The sequence below is a fragment of the Elephas maximus genome, chromosome 16, assembly GCF_024166365.1.
Source record: "Elephas maximus indicus isolate mEleMax1 chromosome 16, mEleMax1 primary haplotype, whole genome shotgun sequence".
Classification (NCBI taxonomy): Eukaryota; Metazoa; Chordata; class Mammalia; order Proboscidea; family Elephantidae; genus Elephas; species Elephas maximus.
Genome location: NC_064834.1, coordinates 70912264 through 70939107, shown reverse-complemented (window position 1 = coordinate 70939107; position 26844 = coordinate 70912264). Strand labels below are relative to the sequence as shown.

Genomic DNA, 26844 nt, shown 5'->3' with positions numbered 1-26844 from the left:
CTGGAGCAAAGGGGAATGAAGAACACCAAGGACACAAGGTAATTACAAGCCTAAGAGACAGAAAGGGCCACATAAACCAGAGACTACATCAGCCTGAGACAGAACTAGATGGTGTCTGGCTACAACCAATGACTGCCCTGACGGGGAACACAACAGAAACCCCTGAGGGAGCAGGAGAGCAGTGGGATGCAGACCCCAAATTCTTGTAAAAAGACCAGACTTAGTGGTTCACCTGAGACTAGAAGGACCCCAGAGGTCATAGTCCCCAGACCTTCTGTTAGCCCAAGACAGTAACCATTCCTAAAGCCAACTCTTCAGACAGGGATTGGACTGGACTATGGGATAGAAAATGATACTGGTGAAGAGAGAGCTCCTTGGATAAAGTAGACACATGAGACTATGTGGGCAGCTCCTGTCTGAAAGGGAGATGAGAAGGTAGAGGGGGACAGAAGCGGGCTGAATGGACACGGGAATACAGGGTGCAGAGAAGGAGTGTGCTGTCTCATTAGAGGGAGAGCAACTAGGAGTATACGCCAAGGTGTACATAAGTTTTTGTATAAGAGACTGACTTGGTTTGTAAACTTTCACTTAAAACACAATTAAAAAAAAAAAAAAAAACTATTCCCCTGAGATAATCTTTAAACCCTAAACCTCAAACCAAAACTATCCCCTGAAGTCTCCTTTGAATCAAACAATAGTTTAGCTTAACTAGTAAAGGATGTCTGCCTTGAGCATTGTGCTCTTTTAAAGAATTATCTATGTGGGATCAAACTGACAACAGCAACTCGAAAGGTTAGAGAAGCTTAGCGGAGTGAGTTCATGTTAACGGTGGTGGGATAATTTGGAAAAGGATAGCGAGAATGGTTGCACAACTTGAAGAGTGTAATCAATGTCACTGAATTGTACATGTACAAGTTGTTGAAATGTTTTTCTGTGCATATTTTTATAAAATTATAAAATAACCTACATTTTTAAAAAAGCAACTAAAACAATACTTTAACGTTCATGGGGCGTTCTAAGCATTTCAGGGAGTTTGCAGACACAAAGGTCTTTCCTTTTAATTAACAAGATTTCTTCCATGGAACAAGAGGCATCTCTTCCAAAACACAAACTATTCCTAGAGTGCTCAAGGGAAGCTTCTGGAAGGGTTATCTCAGTTCCCAGAGGCATGAGACACAACGGCTCATGAACAGGAACAACCTTCATGCTGCAGTACTGTCCCTCCAAAAGCTACCTTATTCTTCTGGGACAAGGGAGTGCTGCGGGAAGCTCTGATGGCAATTCTCCAGGAGGCAGGTCCCATCTGCAAGGCAGCCTTGACTCTCTTCCCAACTCTCCTTTGCCTCTGGGTTGGGCTCTCGGTTCCAGAGCCAGATGCTTGGACTGGAATCCTGGCTGAGTCACCTACTAGCTGTGTGACTTGGGGCAAGTCTCCTCATCTCTCTGAGGGGCAGTTCTGCTCCTGCAAAGTGTGGACAGTGATGCCATCTTCCCCACCGCCATGTTTAGCAGGGTTCAATGAGATAATTTTCTTAAACACTCAGCCAAATGGCTGGCTCCCAGGAAGTGAAGCATAAAATGTTGCCACAGTCAGGCAGCAGGGATGTGGAGGTAAAAATAATCTCACTACGCTTGCCAGCTTCTTGGGTTCTTGCTTATTTACTCTAGAGAGACACAGATACTGCCTGGAGGTTGGGTCAGAGGGTGGTCCTCTGGTCTGCAACTGACCAGCTAAAACCAGAAATTGTTGTTGTGAGTTGCCGTGGACTTCGCCCCTGACTCTTGGCAACTCCATGCATGACGGAACAAGGCACTGCCTGGTCCTGCATTAGCCCCATGATCAATCGTGGATTTGACCGTTGTGATCCTTAGTGTTTACTGGATAATTTTCCAAAGTAGATTGTCACTCCTTTCTTCCTACTCCTTCTTAGTCTGGAAGCGCCACTGGAACCTGTTCAGCATCATAGCAACACTCAAGCTTCCACTGACAGACAGGTGACGGCTGCATATGAGGCGCATTAGCAGGGAATTGAACCCTGGTCTGCTACCCGGAAACCAAGAATTCTACCGCTGAACCACCAATTATCCACCAAGAAGAGTGGCTGCCGGGCCTATCTACTGTGTCTTAGTTTGGGAAAATCGAGGCTTATCCTTAAAGAAAGAGGGGATAGGAAAATCAGGTCACTGGCTTCTAGTCGTCCCTCACTGGAAATATTTGGAAACAACTCCACACAGCCCAGGTAAGCTGGCCTCTCCCCTTCCCAAAGTGTTGGGCAATTGCTATCTCACACCTAACCAAGCAGCCCCCCTCCTGGTTTGGAATTGAAGTTTAATCTGATGGGCCGCTCACCTTCTGCCTCTTCCAGGCTGCCCACCATCTTCAGCAGGGATAGAAGGCAGAGATGCAAATGTATTTGGTTCCTACTTGGGAGAAGAGGCAAATCAGCCATGGTACTTACAAACATGAGGCGGGTCGGTATGTTGTCTGATTGCACCAGAGGATTTTTATAGAGCCAGATCTCTTCCGGCTGGATGACTCTCTGGAACGGATCCAAAAACTCCGTAAACCTGAAACAAAACAAAGAAAGATGCATGAGGTCCGAGCTCTCAGCTGTTGCCCTTGCTCCCAAGAAGGCCTGCCCCTGCACACCCTCGGGCAGAGAACCCAGCCCTCAGGGGTTGGGAAGGGAAACAGGCTGTCCCTCCTGATGGTTCTCAGCCAGTTCAAACTGGGGAGAGATGGAAGAAACCACTGAGATGTCATGGACTCTTCTGTGGCCATCTGCCAGCAAGACCACTTCTGGGTACGAGGGAATAGTGTGAGGCCAACTTACAAAGAATCTAAGAATTTGGGGTTCCAAAGTGAACTCCATTGCCTGTCTGTCAGTTTGTCGTACTGTGCTGGCATGCATGCTGCTGTGATGTTGGAGGCTATGCCACCGGTTTTTCAAATACCAGCAGGGTCACTCATGGTGGACAGGTTTCAGTGGAACTTCCAGACTAAGAGAGACTAGGAGAAAAGGCCTGGCAATCTGTTTAGGAAAATTAGTTAATAAAAATCTTATGGATCACAGAATACTGTCTGACTTCCACTCGCTTACTTTGGGTTAGCTGGGATGAAGCACTTGCTGGAGAAGGACATCATGCTTGGAAAGGGGAGGGCCGATGAAAGTGAGGGAAACTCTCATTGAGATGGACTGACACAATAACCGTGACAATGGATACAAACACACCAACGATCATGAAGATGGCACAGTACCAGGCAACTTTTGGTTCTGTTATACATGATATTGTTATATTTGGAGCTGACTCAATGACAACTAACAACGAACGTCAACTGGAGGCTGAAGTGCAGACTAGAGGCTCAGACTGGGGCAAGGCAAAGGCCAGCAGCAGTCTTTGGGAGCCAACTGCCCTGGGGTTGGAACAAGAGTGAGAGAATGGTTAGCAATTCTGGGGAAAGAACCGGCCTATTCTCTTCCTCTATGACGGCACTGGGTGGGTTTATGATACCCTATACCACCATCAGCACCACCACTAGGGGGCAGAGAATGAAAGGGTTGGGACAGGAGAGAAATGCGTTAAAATAAGATAATCTCTAAGGAGCCCTGGTGGTGCAATGGTTAAGAACTTGGCTGCTAACCAAAAGGCTGGCGGTTCGAACCCACCAGCTGTTCTGCAGGAAAAAAGACCTGGTAATCTGCTTCCATAACATGGGGCAGTTCTGCTCTGTCATGTAGGTTCGCTGTGAGTCAGAATCAACTCACCGGATCTGCACTCGTACCCACAGGGAGCGGAGACCCAGTGGTTTAACTCTCCTCACCAACAGCTCTCCTACCCACTGCAGGCCCAGGCTCTGGGGTCAGACTCATCAGCACTCACATCCCAGCTCAGACTCTCTGTGAGTTCCTTAACATTTCTGAGCCCTCAGTTCCCCCATCTGTAAAATGGGCACATCTCCCAAGTGGGAATGAAAAGAAAATGAAAGCATAGATGTAGAGTGCCTAGCAGAGCATGAATAGAAACTATTATTTTATTCTAGCTTCCACTCTCACACTTTTACCAGTTTGCGGGCTTGTTCTTTGTTTGATTTTGTGACAATCGATACTCTGCCTGGAAGTGTTTTTAAAACATTCTACATAAAAGGAATGAAAATGAGTTTTATTTGAAAAAAATTATGAGACTGTATTATGTCCTTGTGTAACTGAAGCTTCCAGACTACTCCAGTTATCATTGCTGCATAACAAATTGCCCCAAAACTTAATGGCTTAAAACAACCATTTTGTGGACTAGAAAATCAAAGAGGCTTCAGCCAGACTGTCTCCCTCGGGGTCTCTCCTGGGGCTGCAGCAGCTGGACACCGGCTGGGGCTGCAATCATCTGAGGGCTCCACGCTCCTTGGAAACCCTGTGTGGCAGTTCTACTCTGTGCTATAGGTTGTTATGAGTTGGAATCGACTGGATGGCAACAGGCTTCGTTTTTTGTTTTTTTTTTTTTTAATCAACCCAAAACAATTACACAGCTGTCAGCTGGGCTGTGAACGGCAACACCCACATGTGGACTCCCCAGCACCATGGTCTCAGAGCAGCCAGGCTTCTTACAGCAGCTGGCTTCCCCCAAAATGGTGTCCCAGGAGAACCAGGCAGAAGCTGACTGGCCTTTTCTAACCCAGCCTCAGATGTCACACAGTGTCACCTCCACAGCACCCACATGGTTATAAGGGACTCATTACTGAGCCCAGATTCAAGGGAGGGGATATTCCACCTGTGGATGGGGAATGGCAAGCCCCCTTTCTAGAAAAGCATGTGGGAGGAGAGACACACTGCAGCCCTCTTTGGAAAGACCGTTTGCCACACACGAGTGCGGTCACTCTAACGGCATAGGAGCCCACACTCTTAGAGATGCCACAACCTTAACCCCATATCGCCCGCCACAGGGCCAGGGACCTGTGCCCACCTCTGAACACCTTCCTTCCTTCCCTTCCTTGTTGCCCAGGTTTTACTCTCCTCAGGCACCCACCCCACCTCACGTCCCAGGAGCTGCAGCCAGATCCCATCTGCCAAGCAAATGATATCCTCTGGGAGTGGCAGGACCAAGAAAAATAGATGTTCTTCCTCTAGCCACGTTCCCGGCACAGGCGTCCAGCTCAGAGAATCCAGACAGCAAGACAGCTGCTCAGGGGACCAAGGTCTTAACAAAGCAAGCAGGGCAAACGCGGTCATATGGCAGAATGGAAAGTTCTGGAGACAGCAAAGGGGTGTTCCCAAGAGAGGGGGATCTTAGTTATTTAGTGCTACCATAACAAAAATACCACAAACGGGGGCTTTAAAGAATAGAAATTTATTTCATCACGATTCTGGAGTCTAGAAGTCTGAGTTCAGAGTGTCAGCTTGAAGGCACAGTCCTTCTTTGTCTCTTTCAGCTTCTAGTAGCTGCTGGCAGTTCTCAGCATTTCTGGGCTTGTCCCTCCATCTCCCATGTGTCTCCTCTGCTCTTTTTTATAAGATGCCACTCAGAGGGGATTAGGGTTAGGTCCCACCTGACTCTGGTATGACCTTGTTAACATAACAAAAGAAAACCCTATTTCCAAACTGACTCATATTTACAGATACAGGGATAGGGACTTCAACATGACTTTTTTGGAGACACAATTCAATCCAAAACTGAGGGCTCGTTCGAGCCTGGAAACATTCTCCCACTCCCATGAGCCCTTGGGAAGTGCATTGGAAACCATGAAAAATGGAAACCCTGCTTCTAGGTAAGGAGTAAAGGGGTTGCCTGTGCTCTCTGAGGGGTCAACAGGCACCGACAGCTCCCAGCAGTGTGCTAGGTCAGTGGTTCTCAGCCTTTAGAGTGCCCAGGAACCGCTTGAGGTCTTGTGGACACAGATCCCACACGGCAACACACAGCAGATCCAGGGAGGCCCAGCACTTCCAGCAAGCTCCCCAGTGATGCTGAGGCCGCTAGTCCATGCATCACACCAGCGTAGCAAGGCGCCAGGGTACTCTCATCTCCTGGATGCTTGTTAAAATGCAGACTCTTGGCCCAGGGGCTGTCATGTACACTACAGTTTAGACACACAACTCTCAGGGAAATAAAGTGGATGTTAGCCAGTGCTTCCCAACTTCAGCCACTGAAGAACCAACTCCACGTAGGAGTCCCTGGGTGGTGCAAACAGTTAAAGTGTGTGGCTGCTAACTAACGGGTTGGAGGTTCGAGTCCACCCAGAGGTGCCTCAGAAGAAAGGCCTGGCAATCTAATTCTGAAAAATCAGCCATTGAAAACTCCATGGAGCACAGCACCATTCTGCTCCGATATACACAGGGTCGCAACCGACTTGACAGCAGCTGGTTTCCGGTCCCCGTTATAAGCATTCACCAGATGTTAACTACTGTCAATGCCGTCACCTCACTTAACAGAGACGTTAGAACTAAAACTAAAAAGCCTGAGCTGCGTAAGTCAAAATGTTTCCATGTGAAAAGCACAGAGTTAGTACTAAAGTAAACATATCCTTTTCTTTCCTGAAAATTGCAACTGTTCAAACTGGTAACTTGCTGTTTGATTTCGATTTATGACATGCTGCTTCTATCTCTTCACTGTTTGAACCAGACGACTGTCTTAGTCTACAGTATCTTAATTTCTCCTTGGCAAAGCAGGGACAGTGCTACTGGTTTTCGCCTTATGTCTCTGATGGGACAGTGGAAGAACTCAGAAGACATACACTATGAAAATAGAAAGATGTTATTCTAGCTTTTTACAGAGCAATTCTCCTGTTAACGCATGCACATTATAGATGCTTAAACCCTCTCCGGATTGAGTTTTGAATCCACATCCCTCTCCTTCTCTGTCTCTGTCTCTCTCTCACACACACACACACCAAGCCAGAATTTAAGTGAGTGTAAGGTAAGCCATTTACTGACCTGCAGGGAGAAAAAAAAAAAAACGAAATTAACTACAGCGGAGAAGAGGGAGTCTGATGGTTACATGGAAAGAAAAGCCAGCAGAAAACTAGAAGAGGAATGAAGTCTAAGAAAAACAGAAAACCAAACATGTCTTTCCTTCGGGCAGACTTTGGTTGCCAGTGGCTTTTTTATGCCAAATCACCACATGGCCTGCCTCCCTTCCTTTGGTCCCTGAATCTTCACCTATGAGCAGTGAGAGCAACTCCAGGGGTTACACACCTTCACCATCGAATGTTCTCGCACCTTTTACTGGCTGGCATTGCACAAAATAAGAACATGACCTGCCCTCTGAGGATCCCCAGACAGGGCCCAGTTGGGGTAGCTGCTAGACCAGTGACAGACGCATCCACACTCGTGTACACTCCCGCCCTCCTGGTGGCTGGTCCCGTTCTCATCACTCAGCCTGACTTTCAGCAGCCTACCATGCATTTTTCGTTAAACAAGAAGGGGTGCAGCAGGGGACAGCCGGCGACTATCACCTTGGCCAGCTGTTTATTCATTCAGCAAGTACTTACTGAGTGCCTGCCACATTCCAGGTACTGCACCAGGATTGCTGTCCTCCAACTGTGGAGATTATAGTCCCAGGACCCTCAGTCACAACAGATTGCGGAATGAGATGGCAAGGTCTTTAGTCGCAGGCATCAGAACAGCATCTACGCATCAGATTGCCACCCCACTCTGCTTTGAGAGCCATGTCTTTGAGCCTAGGGACTCGGTCATTGGACCTGTGAAATGCCTCCAATCCAAGGACCATAAGGGGCCCCAATCCTCTAAGGAAGTTCCAGGGTATGTATTTATCACTGTCCTCATACAGAATGTGGCAAAGGACTCATCAGCCCAAAGATGGGAACCCCAAAGAGTGCCGACCCAACACCACACAAGCAGGAACAGTAAGTCCCAACCAAGGACATGGGTGCCACTGTCCCTTGCCTCTTCTGACTCAAAGTCAAGTTCCCGAAGCCCCAGAGTCTCCCCATTTTTCCAGAGTCTCATCGTTACCTAAAAGACCCCATGGATCTGCAGCAACCCTGAATCCAGAAGCCTTGGTAAAAGACCATTTTCAAGATGGCTTATGACTTCAGGGGCCTTAAAGTCACATACCAGACACAGACCTCCACATCCTTCTGAACCATAAATGACACAAGACTACTGCAATGGAGCTCTGGTGGCACCGTGGTTAAGTGCTCAGCTGCTAACCAAAAGGTCAGCAGTTAAATCCACCAGCCATTCCTTGGAAACCCTACGGGGCAGTTCTACTCTCCTGTAGGGTCACTAAGAGTCGGATCGACACCACAGCAACAGGTTTGGATTTTTTTATACTGGAATACGAACTTAGACAATTAGCCTTTGTTCTGATCCCTGCTTTGGCATTCCCTAGCTGAGAAGTCTGAGAAAAGTCATTAACCTCTCTGAGATTTCATTCCCCTCAAACACACCTGATGGCTATACCCTCCAGGGCCATTGTGAATAAGTGTCAGGATCCGACAAAGCACCTGGGCACCATCGGCCTCAATAAAAGGTGGCTGCTGCTCTTGCAAACGCGAGTATTAGTGACACTGATGACAACATGACTGGGAACAGTGAGACTGGGGACGAGTGGGGGGAGATCAGACAGAAGAGCACCAACAACAAGCACTCGTCATCTGGCCATTCCATGAGCAAACAACGATCCAGAAAGTCACTTCGGAACCTTGCAATCTGAAGGAGAAAAAAACAAGACATGATAAAGAAGCTTTCTAAGCAAAAACAAAATGTAAGGCATGGTTCTTAACTGCACTATTCCTTTGCAAGAGGAAAAACGCTTACAAACGGGCATCGGACGTGGGCAGCAAGCTGGCCGCTCAGTTCTGGGCAGGGAGGAGGCATATCGTATTTTTCATTAGTCCTGGGAACAGTGGGTGGAGTGAGGCTATCAAGAGAACATATTGATGAATTATCTGTCTGTGAACCAGCAACCTGCCTCTGGACAGGACTTACCCTGAGGTGGAGTAGTGGGCTACCTCTGAAGACAAAGGTAACAATTATTATAATAATAACAAGTTATCATGTAAGAATGCATCACCCCAGAAGTCCCAACGTTTAGCGCAACTATTTCCAAACATTTCTGCGGAGGGATCCTTCCCACTGGAAGCAAACAATGGAAAACTGAAAATGTTTCAGCTGCCTGAGCTGAAACAGAAAAGCCCGGTCTCCATAAACCCAGGCTGCAGAGGCTGGCACCCTAGGATCAGGACGGGCCCCACAAGAGGCACTCGGCAAAGGGCATTAACACAATTTATCACTGAAAAGTTCCAAATTAAAAAAAAAAAATCATTCCTAAAAAGTTTGCTCACCAAATAGAATGTGTGAGTCTTGTTCTGGTGATGGCTCAAATGAAAATTGTTAATTTCAGTGGGTGTCACAAAGGATATTGCGGTTAGTTAAAATCATATACTGAAGTATTTACATATGAAACGATTCCATGCCTGGAATTTGCTTGACCAAAAAAAGGTGAGGTGGGGGGGAGGCTGAGCATGTAAGAGAACAAATAAAAAACAAAAAAATACTGATTATTGGGGAAGGGTGCTTGAAATTTCCAAAACAAAAGGGTTTTAAAAATTATTGTGTTCCTTGGCCTGGAGCCCTGGTGGCACAGTGGTTAAGCGCTCAGTTGCCAAACCACTAGCCACTCCTCGGAGGAAGATGTGGCAGTCTGCTTCTGTAAACCCTGGTGGCGTAGTGGTTAAGCGCTACAGCTGCTAACCAAAGGGTTGCCAGTTTGAAGCCGCCAGGTGCTCCTTGGAAACTCTGTGGGGCAGTTCTACTCTGTCCTGTAGGGTCGCTATAAGTCGGAATCGACTCGACGGCACTGGCTTGGCTTCCATAAAGATTAAGGCCTTAGGAACCCTATGGGCAGTTCTACTCTGTCCTATAGGGTCGCTATGAGTCAGAATTGACTCAATGGCAGTGGGTTTGGTTTTTGGTTTGGTTCCTGGGCCATTAAAATCCTACAAAATGAAGTGCTTTGTCAGCGAAAGCAAGTGCCTACTCTTGAAAAGTATTGTTAACTTCGACTCATTTCAGTACAGGGTGACAACGGCAAATGTAATAAGAAAAAAGAAAGTCAGAAAGAAGAAAGAGCGGCAGGAAAAGAAAATCTGAAGCAGAAGAAAAGAGAGAAACTGGAAAGAGGTTAGCTCACTCACGAAATGAGTCACCTTCTGTAATAGATTGAATTGTGTCCCCCAAAAACACATCAGCTTGGCTGGGCCATGACTCCCAATATTGTGTGATTGTCCACCATTTTATCATCTGATGTGGTTGTCTTCCGTGTTATAAATCCTACCTCTATGATGTTAATGAGGTGGGATAGGTGGCAGCTATGTTAATGAGGCAGGACTCAATCTATAAAATTGAGTTGTTTCTTAAGTCAATCTCATTTGAGATATAAAAGACAGAAGCAAGCAGAGGGACACGGGGACCTCATACCACTAAGAAATAAGAGCCAGGAGAACAGCACACCCTTTGGACCCAGCGTCCCTGTGCTGAGATGCTCCTTGACCAGGGAAGATTGATGACGAGGACCTTCCCCCAGAGCTGACAGAGACAGATAGCCTTCCCCTGGAGCTGGCACCCTGAATTCAGACTTCTAGCCTCCTAAACTGTGAGAGAATAAATTTCTCTTTGTTAAAGCCATTCACTTGTGGTATCTCTGTTTACAGTAGCACTGGATAACTAAAATACCTTCAGAAGCCCACACACCTGGAGTAATAAGGCCATTTCCTCCTAGGACGGTCTTTGGTTGGGCTAGTAGGTAAGAAGAGTTGGATGCATGAGACAGAACAACCACAAGTCAGAAGGCCAAGGACTGGACAAGGCCAGTGTTCAGATGAGAGGCTGACACTGGGGGGCACAGGACAAGGTCGACATATAAATATGACATAAGACGCAGGAATACAGCTGCTTAGAGCCACCAGCCTGCACCGCAGCCAGCTGAGGCCAGGAGAAGGCAGAAGCTTCCCCTTCCTCTGAGGAGTGGCCAGGTCTGTAGCTGCTCACTCAAAATCTTCCTAAGTAGCAGATGGTGAACAACCAGGTCATCACTGCTGCCAAGATAAAGGGGTGTGAGGCAGAATGCAGTGGCCACACAGCAGAACATCAGCTCCAAGGGGCCAGCAGGGATTCCTGGCTGCTTCTGATCAGAGCTGTACCCCCAGAGCCTAGAACAATGCCTGGCATGGAGTAGGTGCTCAGCAAATATTGTTGAATGGATGCCTGAACAAGCAAGCACATGGCAGCTGTTTCAATAAAGATCCAACCCTCTGACACATGGAACCTTAAACCAGAGGCTGGCAGCCAGCTGCCCTCGGCGGTCTGCTGCCCTCGGCAGCCTGCTGATATGTTTGGTTTGGGCTGTAAAAAAATGTAATTCATGGCCACTATTTAAAAACCAGGCACCCTTAAGTCAAAATCTGAATTTCTGGCCTCTGTTGAAAAATTCCGGCTGGCAACCTCAGGCCTGCTCTCCTCCGTGGCCACAGTCGTCAGAGGAGCTGAGAAGCAGCTGCCGGCTTTGGCTGGAGGAATGCTCACCCTGTGCTCCTCCCCAGCCAGCCTCCCGCACCCATTTATGCCTGTCACCCTGTCTCCTGTCCTGCCTGGGGACATTTGTGCTTCCCTCTCCGTGGCTGCTTCAGACCGATTATTGGTTGGGCTGGGTGGGAGGCATATTTAACAGCCTCTAGGATTCCTGAGGATACCCTGGGTGGTGCAAACGGTTAACACGCTCGGCTGCTAACTGAAAAGTTGGAGGTTCGAGCCTACCCACAGGTGACTCACAAGAAAGGCCTGGTTTCTTCTTTGAAAAATCAGCCACTCAAACTCTACGGGGTGCAGTCCTGCTCTGACACACAAGGGTTTGCCATGAGTTGGAATCGACTGGAAGGAAAGTGGTAACTGGTAGGAACCCTGGGACCCACCCTCCGAAGTCAGCACCTCCTGTGGACAAGCCTATCTCTATTCCCTGGGAGCCAGGCCTTTACTGGGTGCTCGCTTGCTGAGTGGTTGACTAAGACTAATCGGCTCACCCAGACAAACAGCAGCTGTTTGTCTAACCATCCTCTCCACCACCAGCACCACTGAGCCCCTAAAGAAAGAACCAAACGCACACCTTGTCGTCTGTCCTGAGTGACGGAAACCCCCCATTTCATGGCTCTCACTGAGGTCCCTGGGTTTGGTCCATCACAGACCACCGGAGCTGCTCGTATTCACGCACTGAGATGTCCTCTTCAGAGGAACCTAGAGGACGGGAGGGCCAGCTAACCATTTGCCGAGTGCTGCCTACCTGCCAGAAGCACCCTAGGTGCTTTTCCACTCTGTATCTCAAGCACAGCTCAACACTGAAAAGCGGAAAGTCATCTACCTTTTTCCAGACAGAGAAACTGAGGCTCAGTGACCTTCCTGCCCAAGGTCACTTAGCTAACAAGCAGTAAAACTAGAACTCACGCTCGGGTCTTCTGACCCTAATCTGGGCTGTTTCCACCGTACCCATTATTCTAAATGTGGGGCAAGAACACAATGAGGTGGAAGCGAGGGCAATGTGTGGGCTGAAGACAACTTGACACAGTAGAGCAGGCGATGGGAGGGCCCTGGGGCAGACCCAGGCAGTATGGGGAATGCCGGTTGCTGTTCCTTAGCAGCTAGTTGGACTAAGCTTTACATTCCACTACTGATGACTTTGTGATTGCAACAAAGTTCCTCACCCTTCGATTTTGCTACTTCTTCATCTGTAAAATGGAAAGTCATTCACTTATTCATTCATCGGCAGTACAGCAAGGTAGTTAAATTAAAAGCTCAGATTCTGAAATCTGCTTCCCTGGGTTTGACACCGGCCAAATCACTTCATTTCTGTGTGCCTCCGTTTCTTTATCTGTAAAACGATGATTATAAATGAGATGGCTGGCACATACCACATAGACTTAGTAAGCATTAGCTTTTACTCATTATTCATTCATTCATTACACAGGCACGGACATCCTGGCCACTTGGAAGAATTGCTCAAATAAGAAAATCAACATGAAAATGCTTTATAAAGTGTGACTCTACTCAAAAGGGGTTGGTACTGGTCCTGGGCTTCTGGGGGAAATGCCCTTCCATTCTTGAGTCCCTGCTCACTTTCTCTTTGTCAAGCTCCTCTTCTCTTCCTCTGGGTCTTTCCTGAATAATGTAGGCTCCAGAAGGCCATCTTGGGACTCAGGCTCTTCCCAGTGGGGACCACCTCTGCCCCAGGACTATACCAGCCCTTAACTTCTGAGGTCTTTCCAAATGGACTTCTCCGGCCCTCAGTTCTCATGACCCCTCCTGTCTTGGGGCTCTAATTGCCTCTGGGCTGGTAGCTATGGATTTTCTGTTGGCACCAGAAACAAATTCAGTCCCAAGTGGCTACCACCAACCCTAGGAGCCAGGACACCTGTGGTCTCATCTGGGCTTAGCTGCCAAACCAGCTCTGTGACTTTGAATTAGTCATTTAATCATTCTCTGTCCCTCATTTTTCCTCATTGAGGATCTGGACCAGAAGACTTCAGCGTTTTCTTCCTGTCTAAATGCTGCAAACCTCTCCTCCCAAACAAGGGGGAATGAGACTGTGATGGAACACTGCCTACATTCCAAACACCGAATTATGACACACTTTATTTTCCTCAGACTTTACCACAACCCTACAAGGTTATTTTGCCAATTAAGAAACTGAGTTTAAAGAAGGCCAAGTAGTACTGGTAAAACAGGGCTAATAATATGCCGCTAAATAAATCAACTGTCGCGTCTCTGCCTTCAATGATTTCCCACAGTCCTTTGACTTTTTATTCTACAAATGGTATCAATGTGTCTTGAAACGAATCAGTACCCAGTACAACTGGCACCAATCGGAACAATCACACTGTAAACTACCAAACCCACTGCTGTCAAGTCTATTCCTACTTACAGCGACCCTATAGGGTTTCAAAGGCTGTAAATCTCTACGGAAGCAGACTGCCACATCTTTCTCCCACAGAGCCACTGGTGGTTTCGAACCACCGACCTTTCGGTTAGCAGTCAATTGTTTTAACCACTGCACTACCAGGACTCCTTAAATTACCAAACCAAACAAAACCAAAGCCATTGCTGTTGAGTCAATTCCAACTCGTAGTGACCCTACAGGATAGCGTAGAACTCCCCCATAGGGCTGCCAAGGAGCACCTGGTGGATTCGCACTGCCAACCTTTGGGTTAGCAGCCATAGCTCTTAACCACTGCGCCAGCAGGGCTTCCTAAATTACCAACCCCCATTGCCATTGAGTCCATTCCAACTCATAGTGACCCTATAGGACAGAGAACTGCCCCATAGAGTTTCCATGGAGTGCCTAGTGGATTTGAACTGCTGACCTTTTGGTGAGCAGCCGTATGCTTAGCCACTACTCCACCAGGGTCTCCTAAATTACCAAAGGTGAGTCTAAATCACTATAAGCCAAATCAGTGGAATGGTTGGTGTTTTGCCACCTGTACATGTAATCGCTCTGCTTAAAAACAGAGTGATAAAACTCCCCAGCTTGCTCACTGAAATACAGAAAATCAGAAGAGTTGTTCTCTTCATGTGCAACCTGTTGGCAGACCTACTAGGCTTATGAGCGAGACTTCCCCAGGATCTGCAGGCGTTATTGTTAAAGGTCTTAATTGGCTTTTGAGGTTTTGCACAGCACTGCAAATCTGGATAATCAAGTTTGGGAAAGAGTGTAATCAAGCTGATTTATCCACAATTATCTCCCTCCATTATCCTCCTTGTTACCCCGTTCTGCAATTACTTGCATGGAAAATTTTTATGTAATGGAGACAGTGAAGGAGAAAGCAGATTCCTTTGAATTCTGCAGTAAGCAAAGGGGGTCCAGCTCTGTGCACAGAGCCTGGTCTCTGTACGGGAGGCAGTCCCAGGCAGGCTGCCCTCAAGACAGAGTAAGGGGTAAATGCCCAATGAGTCAAAGCTAACAAGCTCCACGCACCCCAGATTCACATGGAAACTCACAATTCCCAAACCATAAGAGAGGACTCATTCCATTTGCTCATGGAGTGGCTGCTGCTGGCCACCACCCGGTGCATTCCAAAGGAAGACAAGAAGTTACAGTGAACAACACATCCATCAATCATTCTCCTCCCTATGTCAACAGAAATTTCAAACAATAACATTATTTATAACATATGAGAACCTGTATGAGTCACACACTGCTCTACGTACTTTAAAAGCATTACACATCTGTTCGACTTCACAATCACTATGACACAGGCACCGTTATTATTCCCATTGTGATGGTTCATTTCATGTGTCTACTTGGCTAGGCTATGGGGCCCAGTTGTTTAGGCAAACATTACTCTAGATGTTGCTGGGAAAGGGTTTTGGGGATGTGATTAACATCTACAATCAGCTGATTTTAAGTAGACCATCCTCAGTAATGTAGGTGGGTCTCATTCAACGAGCCAAAGGCTTTAAGAGCAAAGACAGATTTCCAGAAGGAATTCTGACTCAAGGCTGTAACATGGATATCCTGCCCAAGTTTCCAGACTGCTGGCCTGCCCTAGAAATACCAGACTCAAGACTGCAACATCAACCCTTTCCTGAGTTTCCAGCCCGCTGGTCTGCCCTACAAATTTCAGACTTACCAGCTCCCACAATCACATTAGTCAATTCCTTAAATAATTTTCATTTTATTTGGATCCGCAATCAACAGCCATGGAGCCGGCAGTCAAGAAATCAAAAGACTCATTGCGTTAGGTAAATCCCCTGCAAAGGACCTCTTTAAAGTGTTGAAGAGCAAAGATGTCACCCTGAAGACTAAGGTACGCCTGACCCAAGCCATGGTATTTTCAATCGCATCATATTCATGTGAAAGCTGGACAATGAGTAAGGAAGATCGAAGAAGAATTGATGCCTTTGAATTGTGGTGTTAGCAAGGAATATTGAATATACCATGGACTGCCAGAAGAATGAATAAATCTGTCTTGGAAGAAGTACAACCAGAATGCTCCTTAGAAGCAAGGATGGTGAGACTGCATCTTACATGCTTTGGACGTATTGTCAGGAGGGATCAGTCTCTGGAGAAAGACATCATGCTTGGCAAAGTACAGGGTCAGTGGAAAAGAGGAAGACCTTCAAAGAGGTGGATTGACACAGTGGCTGCAACAATGGGCTCAAGCATAACGATTGTAAGGATGGTGCAGGGCTGGGCAGTGTTTTGTTCTGTTGTGCACGGGGCCGCTATGAGTCGGAACTGACTCGACGGCACCTAACAACAACGGTTCCTTAAAAATCAGTCAATAACCTACCTACCTCTCTCTCTCTCTCACTCACTCACTGGCTCAATTTGTAGCACTCCAACTGATACGCCCATTTTACAGAGAGTCAGAGTGAGGCTGTCACCCAGTCTAGTACAACTAGACCTCATATGAGTGATTCCAGAGCTCATACCCGCTAAGTGGCACTGCCTCATCAAGGCAAAGGTGGAGACAGATGGAGAAGGCAGAGCGTCCATGTTTCATATCAAGGGTCAGATGATCTTTTAAACAAACATCTAAGAAGAATCAAGAAAATTCTAAAGAAATTCAAAGAAAGCCACTCACAGATCAAAGTTGGTGGGACTGTCCTGAATTAAGGCTGTTGGCAGCACCAGCAAGAACTATGGTGGGCATGAGAAATCTCAGAAGGAGGTCCTGGTCTCATCTTGACCACCAAGTGCTCTGTGACCTTGAAGATGGCATTTACATCCCTCAGCCTTGCTTTCTCCATTTGTAAAATGAGAGGGCTGCTTGGGTGCTCTCTATGCAGTTCCACTGAATGAGTTTTAGAGCTTGGAGAACTTCTGATGTGAGGACCCAGCACCCTGGGGTAGTGGTCCTCAGCCCCAGCTGCATGTCCCACTCTGGAGCTGTTAAAAATATCCCTGCCCTTGCCCCACCCAGATCAACTAAGTAGACTCTCAGGGCAGCCAGGCTGGGCCCACTGCTAGAGCCACTGTACAAAGAGACAGGCAGAAAGCTACCTGGGAGGACAACAGGACCCGTTTCTTTATTTTCTTTTCCCTTTTCTTCTTCTTTCCTCTTTTATTTGGTTTTTCTCTTTCATTTTGACTTTGCTGCCTTTATTTCCCTGCTGACTGGGTCAACAATGGTCCTTTTTAAAATATGACAACAGATGCATCATATCTGGCATCACAAAACATCGGCATGCTTTAGCTCCACCCATCAGCCCTTCTACTCAACAGGATGCCCTTCTACTCAACTGGACACCATTCTAAGGAGGCCTGTGAGCCAACAGCAGTGCTCTCTCACTCTGTGCCACCTATCCAGGTTCAGGTGGGCCTGGGCTGGTAGCAGGTCCCTAAGGCCTGCAGGCCATTCCCAATGGGCAACATCAAAACAAGGGATCGGGTTTGGGGAAGAGAAATGAAGGGGCATCCCTCCAGCCCTAACTCAGAGGCTCACCTCCAGAGCAGGTACAAAAAGTTTAGCTGTGCTAGGCACCAGGGTCCAGAGTTAAACAGGGCACAGCCCCTGCCCTCGAGGAGTTTACAGTTCAGGGGGAAGGCACAGCTTAAAAATAGACTCTGAATTTCATATCACTGCCATAACAAATTGACAAACAGTGGTTTAAAACAACACCAATTTACTGTCCCACAGTTCTGGAGGTCAGAAGTCTGACATAGCACCCACTGGGCTAAAATCAAGGTACCAGCAGGACCACAATCCTTTCTGGAAGGAGGTCCAAGGGGGAAATCCATTTCCTTGCTTTTTCCAGCTTCAAGGGCCACCTGCATTCACTCCTTGGCTCATGGCCCCTTCGTTCATCTTCAAATCCAGCAACATCTCAACTCTCTGTTTTTCCAATGTCATAGTTCCCTCTAACTCTCATCTTCATCCTCCCTCTTCCATTTATAAGGACATCTGTGATTTCACTAGGCCCACCTGGATAACCTTTCCATCTCAGACTCAGGGGATTAGTGACCTTAATTCCATCCGCAACCTTAATTCCCTTCTGCCATGTGTATTAGTTACCTATAACAGAAAGACCACAAGCAGATGGCTTTAACAAAGAGAAATTTATTCTCTCAGAGTCATGTATGCTGCAAGACAAAATTCAGGGTGTCAGCTTCAGGGGAAGGCTTTCTCTGTTGGCCTTAGAGGAAGGTCCTTTTCTTCGCTTGGCCTGGGAGTTCTCCGCATAGGAACCCCGGGTCCAAAGGATGTGCTCTGCTCCTGACACTGCTTTCTTGGTGGTATGAAGTTGCCCTGTCTCTCTGCTTGCTTCTCTCTTTTATATCCTGAAAGAGATTGGCTTAAGATACTAATCTTGTAGGCCTCATAAATATAATTGCCACTAATCCATCTTATTACATGTCTGTCAGTTTGTCGTACTGTGGGGGTTTGTGTGTTGCTGTGATGCTGGAAGCTATGCCACTGGTATTCAGATACCAGCAGGGTCACCCATGGAGGACAGGTTTCAGCTGAGCTTCCAGACTGAGACAGACTAGGAAGAAGGACACGGCAGTCTACTTCTGAAAAGCATTAGCCAGTGAGAACCTTAGGAATAGCAGCGGAACATTGTCTGATACAGTGCTGGAAGATGAGCCCCCCAGGTTGGAAGGCACTCAAAAGATGACTGGGGAAGAGCTGCCTCCTCAAAGTAGAGTCAACCTTAATGATGTGGATGGAGTAAAGCTTCTAGGACCTTCACTTGCTGATGTGGCACGACTCAGAATGAGAAGAAACAGCTATAAACATCCACTAATAATCGGAAGCTGGAATGTACGAAGTATGAATCTAGGAAAATTGGATATCGTCAAAAATGAAATGGAACGCATAAACATTGATATCCTAGGCATTAGTGAGCTGAAATGGACTGGTATTGGCCATTTTGAATTGGACAATCATATAGTCTACCATGCTGGGAATAACAACTTGAAGAGGAATGGTGTTGCATTCATTGTTAAAAAGAACATTTCAAGATATATCCTGAAGTACAATGCTGTCAGTGATAGGATAATATCCATACACCTACAAGGAAGACCAGTTAATACGACTATTATTCACATTTATGCACCAACCACTAGGGCCAAAGATGAAGAAATAGAAGATTTTTATCAGCTGCTGCAGCCTGAAATTGATCGAACATGCAATCAAGATGCATTAATAATTGCTGGCGATTGGAATTCGAAAGTTGGAAACAAAGAAGAAGGATCAGTAGTTGGAAAATATGGCCTTGGTGATAGAAACAATGCCAGAGAGTGAATGATAGAATTTTGCAAGACCAACAACTTCTTCATTACAAATACCTTCTTTCACCAGCATAAACAATGATACACAGGGACCTCACCAGATGGAACACACAGAAATCAAATTGACATCTGTGGAAAGAGATGATGGAAAAGTTCAGTATCATCAGTCAGAACCAGGCCAGCGGCCAACTGTGGAACAGACCATCAATTGCTCATATGAAAGTTCAAGCTGAAAGTGAAGAAAATCAGAGCAAGTCCACGAGAGCCAAAATATGACCTTCAATATATCCCACCTGAATTTCGAGACCATCTCAAGAATAGATTTGACACATTGAACACTAGTGACTGCAGACCAGACAAGCTGTGTAATGATATCAAGGACAACACGCATGAAGAAAGCAAAAAAAAAAAAAAAAAAAAAAGAGGTCACTGAAAAGACAGGAAAGAGAGAAAAGACCAAGATGAATGTCAGAGGAGACTCTGAAACTTGCTCTCGAGCATCGAGCAGCTAAAGCAAAAGGAAGAATTGATGAAGTAGAAGAACTGAAGAGAAGATTTCAAAGGGCCTCTCGAGAAGACAAAGTAAAGTATTATAATGACATGTGCAAAGAGCTAGAGATGGGAAACCAAAAGGGAAGAACACGCTCGGCGTTTCTCAAGCTGAAAGAGCTGAAGAAAAAATTTAAGCCTCGAGTTGCAATAGCGAAGGATTCCATTGGGAAAATATTAAATGATGCAGGAAGCATCAAAATAAGATGGAAGGAATACACAGAGTCATTTTACCAAAAAGAATTAGTCGATATTCAACCATTTCAAGAGGTGGCAATGATCAGGAACCAATGGTACTGAAGGAAGAAGTACAAGCTGCACTGAAGGCACTGGCAAAAAACAAGGCTCCAGGAATCGATGGAATATCAATTGAGATGTTTCAACAAACAGATGCAGTGCTGGAGGTGCTCACTCGTCTGTGCCAAGAAATATGGAAGACAGCTTCCTGGCCAACTGACTGAAGAGATCCATATTTATGCCTATTCCCAAGAAAGGTGATCCAACTGAATGTGGAAATTATAGAACAATATCATTAATATCACACACAAGCAAAATTTTGCTGAAGATCATTCAAAAACGGCTGCAGCAGTATATCAACAGGGAACTGCCAGAAATTCAGGCTGGTTTCAGAAGAGGACATGGAACCAGGGACATCATTGCTGATGTCAGATGGATCCTGGCTGAAAGCAGAGAATACCAGAAGGATGTTTACCTGTGTTTTATTGACTACGCAAAGGCATTCGACTGTGTGGATCATAACAAACCAGAGATAACACTGCGAAGAATGGGAATTCCAGAACACTTAATTGTGCTCATGGGGAACCTTTACATGGATCAAGAGGCAGTTGTTCAGATAGAACAAGGGGATACCGATTGGTTTAAAGTCAGGAAAGGTGTGTGTCAGGGTTGTATTCTTTCACCATACTATTTAATCTGTATGCTGAACAAATAATACGAGAAGCTGGACTATATGAAGAAGAACGGGCATCAGGATTGGAAGAAGACTCATTAACAACCTGCGTTATGCAGATGACACAACCTTGCTTGCTGAAAGTGAAGAGGACTTGAAGCACTTACTAATAAAGATCAAAGACCACAGCCTTCAGTGTGGATTACACCTCAACATAAAGAAAACAAAAATCCTCACAACTGGACCAATGAGCAACATCATGATAAATGGAGAAAAGATTGAAGTTGTCAAGGATTTCATTTTACTTGTATCCACAATCAACAGCCATGGAAGTAGCAGTCAAGAAATCAGAAGACACATTGCATTGGGCAAATCTGCTGCAAAGGACCTCTTCAAAGTGTTGAAGAGCAAAGATGTCACCTTGAAGACTAAGGTGCACCTGACCCAAGCCATGGTATTTTCAATCGCATCATATGCATGTGAAAGCTGGACAATGAACAAGGAAGACAGAAGAAGAGCTGACGCCTTTGAATTGTGGTGTTGGCAAAGAATATTGAATATACCATGAACTGCCAAAAGAACGAACAAATCTGTCTTGGAAGAAGTGTGGCCAGAATGCTCCTTAACAGCAAGGGTGGCAAGACTGCATCTTACGTACTTTGGACATGTTGTCAGGAGAGATCAATCCCTGGAGAAGGACATCACGCTTGGCAGAGTACAGGGTCAGCGGAAAAGAGGAAGACCCTCAATGAGGTAAATTGACAGTGGCTGCAACAATGAGCTCAAGCATAACAACAATTGTAAGGATGGCGCAGGGCTGGGCAGTGTTTCATTCTGTTGTGCATAGGGTCGCTACGAGTTGGAACCAACTCGACGGCACCTAACAACAACAACAACAATCCATCCTATTACATCATAGTGATAGGATTTATAACATATAGGAAAATCACATAAAATGGTGGGCAATCACAGTATACTGAAAATCACGGCCCAGCTAAGGTGACAGCTATTTTTTGAGAACACAATTCAATCCATGACACCACCACATAAGTAACATATTCCCAGGTTCCAGGAATCAGGACATAGACATCTTTGGGAGACCATTATTCTGCCGACCACACTGACCATTCATGGTGATTGACCAGTTGCAATGATTAGGTCAAAGGAAAAAAGATTACGTGCTCTCTCCTTTTTTTTGTTATTTATATGACATGCAAACATGCGTATGAAAAAGAGACAAAATAAAGCTTCATAGTGTCTGCTCAGTCACTATTACATCACATTGCTAAACTTTCTCTGTGGCCCTTATTCCATGCAGGTGTTTGTAATTGCTGGTCAGTCCTCATAGCAGGAGAGCTATGATTCCTGACCACTAGGCAGGGGAAGTGCCACCTGCCACACATGCACGATGTGGAAATGGCAAGTCAACTGGTTTTCATGGAAATATCTGGACAACATATTTCCAACAACCACAACAACCAGCAACACCACTGAGAACTCAAAAGCAGATGGGAATGCTAGCCATCCTTTGCCAAGTGCTTTCCGGAGTTGGAAATTAAGTCTACATGTTACAGCTGAAGTTCAGAGAGGTTAAGTGATTGGACCATAGTCACACAGCTGGAGAGCGGCAGCGAGGGTTCAAGCCCAGGGGGACCAATTTCCAGTCCAAGAGCTCTTCCCATCATTCCACACCACCTCAAGGTCCACAGAAGACTAACGGCTGTGCATTAACAATGCAGACAAGTTTGGCTACTTGCTGTCATGCCCAATGCAAGTAGCAAATTCAAAAGGGCAGGGTGAGGGAGTTGTTATTGGAGAGTAGTGAAGGGTCAGCTGGCAACCTGAAAACATTAACAGAGGAGGCAGAAAAGGACTATCCAAGGCAGACACAAATCCTGCAGCCGCAGACTTAGAAAAACCACCTGACATAGAGATTGGAGGAGGTGCTGACAAACCACCAGTAGAACCCTGGCATCAGGAACCTTCAGAGATAAAGCCCTTGCCCTCATAGCGGGAACAAGACAATCTGGGAAAGACTGTATAGCAAACAAGTGGAACCAAGGTCTGTACATGCAAGTGGAAACAGAAGTCTGTGGATGGTGGACTGCCTGGGAGCAAATTTTCTGCATTAGCTACTTACTAGCCAAAAAACAAAACAATCAAAAAACCCAAACCATGCAAAGCTGCCAGGCCCAGTTTTCAACAATGGATTATTTAATATAATAACAAAAGCACAAACAGCAAAGGACAAAATAAATAAATGGAACCTCATAAAAGTTACATACTTTTATTCACCAAAAGCCTTTACCAAAAAAGTGAAAAGACAAGCTACCACCTGGGAGAGTATCTTCGGAAACCAAATACCCAACAAGAATCTAATAACCTATATATGTATATGTATATGTGTACGTGTACGTGTACATGTACATGTATACGTATATGTATATATAACTTCAACAACTTAACAAAAAGAAAAATAACCCAATCATAAAATGGGCAAAGGACTTAAATAGACATTTCATCAAAAAGGACATTCGAACGGCCACCAAACATATGAAAAGTTGCTCAGCGTCATTAGCCATCAGAGGGATGCAAATCGAAACCACAATGAGATACCATTTCACTACCAAGGGGATGACTAAAAAAACCAAACAAACAGAAAATAACATGTTGGCAAGGATGTGGGGAAATTGGAACCCTTATCCATTACCAGTGGGAATGCAAAATGGAACAGTTGTGGAAAACAGTGTGGTGGTTCCTCAAAAAACTAAAAATAGAACTACCATATGATCTAGCAATTCCACTCCTGGGTATATACCCAAAACACTTCAAAGCAGAGACTCAGAGACTTGTACACCCATGTTCACTGCAGCACTATTCACAATAGCCAAAAAGTAGAAACAACCTAAATGCCTATCAACGGATGAACGGATAATTAAAATGTGGTACATATATACAATGGAATACTACTCAGCCGGTAGGAGAAATGAAGTCTGGATGCATGCTACACTATGGTTGGGAGTTTGAAGGCATTATGAGTAAAATAAGTCACTTACAAAAGGACAAATATTGTACAACCTCACTTATATAAAAAAATAAGAAAAGGCACATGTCTAGAGAACAAAGTTTATTAGTGGTTACCAGGGTTGGGAGGGAGAGGGAAAGGGGGGTTAACAGTGATGAAAATATCACACTGATTAAGGGTAGGTCTGCACAGCCAATTATTGTAATTACTGTCAAGAAGTTGTACACCTGTAAAAACTTGAATTGGGGAAAGTTGTGTGATACATATATTTACAACAATGGCCAAAAAAAAGTGGCTGCTGAGGCTGCTTATGTACAGCCATAAACCTTACAGGATCTGGTACCTTGGTTTGGAGGTTTAGGGTCATGGTTTCATGGGACAGCCCAGTTAACTGGCCTAATAACATGTTTAATGCTTCTGTTCTACTTCCTAGTTTGTTGAGTAGTGCCTGGGACCTTAAAAGCTTGCAAGTGGCCATCCAAGGCACAACAATGGGTCTCCATTCACCTGGAGCAACAGAGGAAGAAGGAGAGTCAGGAATAGAAGAAGGATATGGAATATGTGGCTAATTGCCTCCATCAACAACTGCCTCCTTCGCCATGAGACCAGAACTGAATGGTGCTCACCCACCATTACTGAACATTTTGATCAAAGATTCTGTGGAAGAATCCTGATCAAAGGGGGAGAAATGTAGAAACAGAATTTCAAATTCTCACGGGTTCCAGATTTCCTGGAGCCATGTAGGATGGATGAACCCCTGAAACTATTGCCCTGAGATAATCTTTAAACCTTAATCCAAAAATACCCCCTGAAGCCTTCTTAAAACCCAACAATAGTTTAGCTTAACCAGTAAAAAATGTCTGCCTTAAGCATTATGCTCTTTTAAGAACTACCTATGTGGGATCAAACTGACAACAGAAACTTGAAAGATTAGACAGGAACCTTAGGGGGCAGTGAATTTATGTTAATAGGGGAGGAACAACTCAGAGGAGGATGAGAATGGTTGCGCAACTCAAAGAATGTAATGAGTGTCACTAAGTGGTACATGTAGAATTTGTTGAACTGGTGTATGTTTTGCTGTGTATATTCTCAACAACAACAAAACAGAGTCATTCTACCTATGGGGATAAAATTAAAACACGCACACACACAAAAAAAACCCAGTTGGTATTAAATCAATTTCAATTCATGAGGGCCCCATGTGTGTCAGAGTAGAACCGTGCTCCACAGGGTTTTCAGTGGTTGATTTTTCAGAAGTAGATCACCAGGTCTTTATTCCGAGGGGCCTCTGGGTAGATTCAAACTGCTAACCTTTCAGTTAAAAGTCGAGCACTTAACTGTCTGTGCCACCCAAGGATCCCATTTACTGGCTAGGGAACCTTAAACAAAGGCTCATGTCCTTATGTGCCTGAGGGAGGAGGCAAGAGCACCAAGCCCCATGCCTGGCATCAGGGAGAGCCCAGGAAGAGTGAGCAGTTGACGGTGTGGTTGTTAATATCTTCCAACTCCTCTCTTCCAATTCAACACTCCTCTCCACAGCTCAGCATTCGCTGCTAGTGAGTTGACTCTTCCCAAGCAAGCAGCCCCTATGTGGTGGGACAGCTCTGACCATTGTAAAGCTCTTCCAGCCAAGGAACCGAATCATCCAAGCCAGCCCCTCTCCCTGACACCCCCTGTGCTGCCTGGACACCCTCAGAATGTTCCACGCCCTTCCCTCCTTGACACAATCCTCACCTGTGTCTCTTCTATTTCTGGCTGAGCACTCATAATCCCATCACCTGCTCCCCACAGAACAAGGTTTGCAGACCTGCCACTGCTTGGGTGGCCTAGGAGGGTACAAGATCTGATGGTGTGGGGTCCAGAGCCCTCCCCCATACTGAGGAAGGGTCACACCACCAACAAAGGTATCCACTGGGTGCCTACTCTGTGCAAGTCACACTGTGCCACTGCTGGGGTGCAGGCTGCAGGCAGACACAGTCCCCGCCTTCCAGGAGTTCTCAGTCCAAGAAGACACGTGATCAAACACAATGGCCACACAGTTCGGTGACACTATAATGGGAGGGCGGCATTGGTGTTCAGTGGTAGAATTCTCACCCTCCACACAGGAGACCCAGGTTCAATTCCCAACCAGTGCACCTCATTCACAGCCACCGCCTGTTAGTCTGTGCAGGCTTGTATGTTGTTATGATGCCGAACAGGTTTCAGTGGAGCTTCCTGACTAAGACAGACTAGGAAGAAACGCCTAGAAATCTACTTCTAAAAATCAGCCAGTGCAAACAAACCCTACAGATCACAATGGTCCAATCTGAAATTGGTCATGGGGATGACACAGGACCAGACGGTGTTTCATTCCATTGTACACGGAGTTGCCATGAGTCGGGGACCAACTGGACGACAGCTAACATAATGAGGGGAGAGCAGGGTACTGTCTGAGCACAGGGAAGGGAAGCCTAACCCATTCCACCCCGCAGGCTCCTGGAAAGCTCCCCAGAGAAAGCCAGGGCCCAAGGGGGCCTGAACTCAGCAGGAGTTAGGGGGAGGGGGAAGGTGCAGCTGAGGAAAGTGGTCCCAGGAGAAGGAAGACAGGAAGGGGCAGAGCTGAAGCTATGAGACAATTAAAAAAAATAAAGTTGCCATCAAGTCAATTCTGATTCATAGCGACCCCATAAGGTTTCCAAGGAGCAACTGGTGGATTTGAACTGCCGACCTTTTGGTTTACAGAGAAGAGCTTAACCACTGCACCACCAGGACTCCATGAGACAATTATCATTCTTTATATCTGCATGTTCCACTGCCCTTAATAGTATATGAGGTGTAACTACTTTGGACACGTTGTCAGGAGAGACCAGTCCCTGGAGAAGGGCATCATGCTTAGTAAAGTAGGGGTCAGTGAAAAAGAGGAAGACCATCAAGGAAGTGGCTCAACAGTGGCTGCAACAATGGGCTCACAGGTAGCAATGATTGTGAGGATGGCGCAGGACTGGGCAGTGGTTCGTTCTGTTACATAGGGTCGCTGAGTTGGAACCAACTCGACAGCACCTAATAACAAGTCATAATTAACTTGAACATTAGCACCCTGAAAGCTCGCAGGCTGGTACCAGGTCTCTGGTCCCCAGCTGCCTCTGGC

The 26844-nt window shown here is 46.1% G+C and overlaps 1 protein-coding gene across 1 annotated transcript in view; it reads right to left on the bottom strand.

Moving 5' to 3' along the window:
* Positions 1-26844, bottom strand: part of PLPP4 (phospholipid phosphatase 4) — a 109415-nt gene that overhangs the window by 57144 nt on the left and 25427 nt on the right. The window contains exon 2 of the mRNA XM_049855265.1: positions 2460-2568. Within this exon, the coding sequence (XP_049711222.1) occupies positions 2460-2568 (109 nt within the window). The remainder of the gene's footprint in view (positions 1-2459; positions 2569-26844) is intronic.